This window comes from Dermochelys coriacea, chromosome 3 (assembly GCF_009764565.3).
Source record: "Dermochelys coriacea isolate rDerCor1 chromosome 3, rDerCor1.pri.v4, whole genome shotgun sequence".
Lineage (NCBI taxonomy): Eukaryota > Metazoa > Chordata > Testudines > Dermochelyidae > Dermochelys > Dermochelys coriacea.
The window spans coordinates 160,349,898-160,355,897 of NC_050070.1; the positions used below are offsets into that span (position 1 = coordinate 160,349,898).

Below are 6,000 nucleotides of genomic sequence, written 5' to 3' on the forward strand. Positions count from 1 at the left end.
CCCATTGTTTCATGTTGTCTGTGTGTGTGTATATAAATCTCTCCTCTGTTTTTTCCACCAAATGCATCCGATGAAGTGAGCTGTAGCTCACGAAAGCTTATGCTCTAATAAATTTGTTAGTCTCTAAGGTGCCACAAGTACTCCTTTTCTTTTTACCAAGCATTGTGTGTTTAACCAGTCTTCTGCGATACTATTCTCCACAAATTCAGCTACTGGTTGGTATTTTTCATCTCCTCATTGATGCCTAAAGTGATCAAAACCAAAGTAAAAACGAGAATTTTGTAATTACTTAGGAATTGTAATTAATTATATGATGTAATGTATGATATGCAAATGTGTACATACTATTTGCAGATGGATTCCAGTAATTTCTGGCTGGATGCTGATGTTCAATCAGTGCCTCATTATAACTCCTTAGGCATAATAAACAAAGCTGATTATCAATACCTCTGAAACATTTCTTTTTTGTAGATGATGGCAAATCAACTTGAAGCACTCCTTCCATTTATAGTAATCTGTAACATTAAAAAAATTAATCAGGTATCATGTTCTGAGCATTAACTGATAACACAGTACGGTCAGTCAAAGGCCACAATTGAACTTTGTGAGGGCAGCAAGTTTGACATGCATGTATTAAAAAAAAAAATGACTTTTAAACATTTTCTCAAATATGTATCTACATCATTGTTCTAAGTTTGTAATGTTTGGTACCACTGTGTTTGAGAGCAAAGGGCTTTTAAATGATACCCAACGCAATCCGGTTCCAATGACACTCTATTATCAAAATTTCCAAAAAACCGAGGAACTAGCGCTTGAAAGTAGTGGGGGAAGGGTCAGTGACACGACCTCCCCCTTCTCCTCCTTCCCCCCTTCATGCTGCAGCGGGTAATACCATTGAAATGATGATTCTGTAGATATATATGAGTCAAATGATATCTCTCTTCCCTTTCTATCATTAACTTGCCCCTGGAATTACTCATGGTCCACGCTCATTTTTCAATACTGGGATGAATAATTTTATGTATTAATGTAGCAGTTCCCTCTCCTCTTTTTTCTTCCCGTTTTTGCTTGTGTTGTCACCTATGCTACATACTGCGACCACTTAAACAATATGGCGAAAGTCGGTATAGAACCCAAATCCTCCTCCTGACACGTGTACTGGGGTTGTGGTTCATTCCATTAAAAAGGTAGTAGTGTGGGTGGAGACAGAGAGAAACAGACTGAAGTATCAAATATCAGAATATGCCAGAAAAAAGATGTAATCTGGAGTCAGAATTAAATTCTGTTTCGTGGCGTCAAACTATCTTAAGGTCCAGTATACTATATTTTTAACAAGGTGGCTTCTGGTAGGGTGAACTTTTTGTTCAAAGGACAGACGTGTCAGTCTAGGCAAGTGTATTTTTTTTTAAAAGATATATAATGTTAATTTATGCTTTTTTCTTCCCTAATCAGCAATCAGGCAAGAACTGAGCAAGTCAAATACTGCATAGAAAGACTAGGACTAAGCCAATGTGACTCTTTCACTTGGTATAAAGTCAACTACATTTTGTGAGCTGTTAGAAGAAAATGGAGACAGACACTTGGAAGGAGGGGAAGACGACATTCTGAAAACTTTCAGACACATCACTCTGGTGATACGCTTTTTCCTTCCTAGTTTGCTGCTTTTTTCTGACCTTTACAGCAGGGTGGAAAAGAGTCTTAAAAGTTACTGTAATGATTATGCAGAAATTCCCACATTTGTCAGACAAGATCACAGTGCATTGAGATGTTCTCATGTCAAGATAAAATTGCACATATTTCAGATTTCATTGTTAACACAAAAAAGGAGAAAAGCTTGGGAAGGCTTTTCAGAGAGGTTTTCTTTATTATTGAAGGATTTAGCAAGCTATCCTGTTGTATTGCAAATGTATCTCAAGTTTGTCTTCCTATTATATTTGATATTTCCATTAATAACTTCAAAGAGCAGACATGCAAGTTCATCTCACAAAATATGAAATCAGAAATGTATGCTTTAAATGGCGATATCACCTAGAAAGCGAGGGCATATCAAGTTTTTGGAATTTTATGATAGGAAGCCTCTCTAGTTAGCCTTCATGCAATTTTGTAAGCAAAAAAGCAAGCAGAGATCTAGATGCCTTCCTAAATTGTTACAATGCTTTACCAAATCTAAGACTTCTACATAATACAAATCAGTGGTCAAATGTAAATCATTAGTATGTTGTAGATTTTCAGGCTGCTTTTTTTTTTTTTTTTTTTAAGATTTATGCATGTGGACATTTTTCTATGATCAACACAATCAGCTTTTTAATTAAACAAAAAACATTGCATGTCAAATATTAAGTAGCCTTTTTCATTTTTAAGGCTTAATTAACGCCAAGGAAGAGAGTTGGGCGGGGGGGAGGGGAAGGTGATAGTTTCGGTTTAAAACTATTTTTATTAATTTCTGTACTGTTTTTCCTCATATTACATGCATGTGTAATAATGAGGAAAATTTTGTGACTTTTATCAGTAACCATGTTAACAGTACCAGGTACTTAATCCTTTTGGTATCATTTCTTGAGTTATTTGTATTTCTGATTCAATAATGGTTCTAAAACTCCCATCTCACTTTTGTTTCATTTCTTAACTTGGTCAAAATCCAAGTTGACTTAAATTTATCAGCGATTACCAGTGATGCACCTGTGGTAGTACAGGATGCACAACAATTACCTGCTCCTGTGTTCTCTGAGGCTGCTTTTTGACTCTCTGAGGAAACAAGGGCAAGGCTATGATGGAGCATTAGAGCACAAGGTCACAGCAGAAAAAGAAAAAGGGAAGCAGAAGAACAGTAGTGGGGCAGCATTAGCTTTAGTGAACAACATGAGAACTTTTCAGGGGAGATGACACTTACCTCTTTCCCATGGTTTAAAAATGTGTTAAAACACCTCATTTATGCAAATCTTATTTTAAACTAATAAAATTCAGTGGAATAAAAATCCTGCAAGTCAGATCCGTAATGCTTTGAAAATATTGTGGATCAAAATCTGCACTTTTTCATTGCATCTTGAATTTTTCTGAGCTGTAATAGTGCCATATTTGCTTTTCTATACTGCTGATTAGAAAAAAAAATACCAGTGGTTTTGGAGGCATTATTCATGTTACAGCTTACTTAGCTCCATTCATAGAACAAAAGCTTTAAATAGCATATGCTCCTAAGTGCTGGAAACCAAAGCAAATCAACAGCACTTTCTGCTTCTGAAAGGCTTGAATGAGGAATTTTTCTCCAGTTTAAACGTGTTCCTGTTTCTATAGAGACTCTAATTGTAAAATTGTTCTACAATGGAAATATTACCTAAATCAATATATAATTATTTTTCCAAAAACTGATCATCTTTCTGCATGCATTAGTGAAGGCATTAAACAAATTGCAGCAAGCTCAAAATAAAAGAAAGCATTTTCATCTTTGATACCTTTTGTTTTTGCAAACATTTTAACATTAAGGAAGTTTATTCTTGTCAGAAATCAAGTTTGATAGTGTGTGTTAGGGAAGTTCAAGAGTAGCCTGCTAGAAATGAAATGGGTATAAGTGGTCCAAAGTAGTAATAAACAATTAAACTGTCAGATGAGGGGGAGAGGAAGAAACCCGGTTTATGCACTAAACGTTTGTGCCTTGGTCTAAAATTAACATGATTTCTGTTTAAAAGAAAGAAGAGCAGATGTCTTTTTTTGTGCTGTTTCTACATACATACTTTACATAATCTCATATTGCTGAATTGGTCCTTTCCAGAAAATCTGATTGAATTAAAGCTTACTGTAACCACTTGCTGTCATACTGACAGTTATGCCATTGCCAGAGATTTCCGAAATTAAAATGAACTACAGAAGCTAAGATTATTTTGCTCACTGTTGAACTAAGTTCTTTAAAAACCATATTATGATGGTTCTGTGCTTTTGTACAGTGGATGTCTGAAACTGAGTACAGTTTAGGAGATCCTTTCTAATTCCAGGAAGGTATTGCTTTCCTCAACACTGTGATCTGATCTGTGATAAATCTGTGCTATACACAAGTGGCTAACAAGTCAGTTGCAAACAAACTGAATGTATAAATCTTAGTGCTGGTGCTGAAATCTCTTCAGATAGTTGTCATGATTTCAAGTTCATTGTTTAAAAAAGTTTTCAAGCATCAAGTGTCAATCAAAACTGAAGATGAAACACTAATGAATGTTGAATTTTCATGCATTTAGGTTTATCTCCTTTTTAGTTTTTTTCAGTTCATTCTCTGCTATTTTTACCATATTTGTGTCATTTTAAATTTCTTACATGCTAACTTCGTTTTGTTTGAGCGAATGAAATAAAATTGCAATATATATATATGTTGCCACCATTCATTTGCGGAGCTTGATAAATGGTAAATCTAGAAGATTCTGTTGTAATTCCCAAATGGGTCTAACTGAAATGCAAAAAATACCTTTTTAGTCTATGATTTTACCACTTGATGGTTTACATATTGCTGTTCTGTTTATAAATTTCAAGGGATTTTTTTTTAAATGCTTGCTCTACAAAGAATGTAATCAAAGGGAGTTTGGAAAATTATGAATGAAAACTATTGTACATAAATTCAAGACAGTTGTTGTCAGTCTTGCTTTGTTGACCCCCCTTTGTTGATCTGACTCGGCACAGGCTATTGCCCTTATGTCCAAGAAAATGCTATGAAAAAAATCTAGATTGAACTTTCCCAACCTTTTCTCTGCTGTGTTTTCCTGTGTAACAAAATATTTAAACTCTAGTAATAAAGAAACCCCACCCTTAAAGATTCACATTGCTGTGCAGAAGGCAGGAAAAATCTTGCTTGACAAGTTTAACGTATACTCCAAGTAACTGTTTAAATATTATTTGTCAGATTAGAGCCTTGAGACTAACACTTCTCTACTCTCCATTTTATTCCATTTAGGAAACATTGATTTCTTTCCTCCACTTACCTCCTGTATCTTATGGGAGCACAAAGCAATACAGGCTTTCTTGCTTGCTTGCTTTGTTTTCACAAACCGCCTTGATACCTTCTATATAGTCCTGAAAACAAAGGTTTAATGTGCTCCCTCTGCTGATTGCCTCTCAAGCACCAGGCTACAAATGTCATATGATCATACATTAACTGTGACAGTTTTTTAGCAGTGGCTATTTAAGATTTTTATTGGTACATTAATGCTATTGTTTAAAAAATTTCTCCTATCAGATAGCAATTTCAAGATTGGTCAAGCCCTAGACCTAGGTTACTTAAATGTCCCCTTGCTCTTGGGAGCCAAAACTGAAAAGACCCTCGTTCTCAATCATTTTTTAAAAAGTTAAATGAAAAACTTTCATTTGGCCCTTTTAAGTACAAAGAATTGTGTACATGAAGTCTCATGTTGTAGAAAAGTACTTCACAATAACTTAATCTTTAACTTGTCTGTCTTTAAAAACCTATGCTCCCCTGCTCACAAAAAGCAAATTCAAGACTGCACTGCTGAAGTGTAAGTTTTAATCATTTGTATATACTTTGAGGGTGCTGAATATTTCCAGCAAGGTATGGGAGGTGCAAGGGCACAGGATATACGTAACAGGCATGTGGTGGCTGTATTATACAATTTTATCTGAAGCTCTCCAAAAGCAATTTTTGAAGATATGCATTAAACCTTTAGCAATAAGTGTCAGGTTTATCAATTAGGTACTGAAATAATGTCAAGAAATCCTATCCACTGTTGTCAAAGAGCTGTTAAAATACAATAAACAACAGCTCAGACAGGAAGACAGAGGTGTCTAATTCTGAATAAACTAATCAATTATATCAAAATTGATAACATTCTTTTGGCATAATCACGTGAAATATGACTATAAATGCAAGGCAGAAAATTCATTGCTTTTGAGCGTGATTATTTTACCAACCAAATATGAAGCTCACAACGTAGAAAGAGCATCTTCATCATTTTCCATGGGCCAGTGGAGAAGGAAGGAAGGATAGAGTAGAGGAACAAAAAAAAAAAA

At 34.9% G+C, this 6,000-nt stretch overlaps 1 protein-coding gene across 23 annotated transcripts in view; it reads left to right on the plus strand.

The window, feature by feature from the left end:
- ENAH (ENAH actin regulator) overlaps positions 1–4,348 on the plus strand; it is a 145,627-nt gene extending 141,279 nt beyond the window's left edge. For all 23 annotated transcript variants that reach the window (XM_038394810.2, XM_038394813.2, XM_038394814.2 and 20 more), the window contains one exon: positions 1,453–4,348. In XM_038394810.2, coding sequence (XP_038250738.1) covers positions 1,453–1,490 — 38 coding nt within the window. In that variant the 3' untranslated portion in view covers positions 1,491–4,348. The remainder of the gene's footprint in view (positions 1–1,452) is intronic.
- Positions 4,349–6,000: the final 1,652 nt, after the last annotated feature.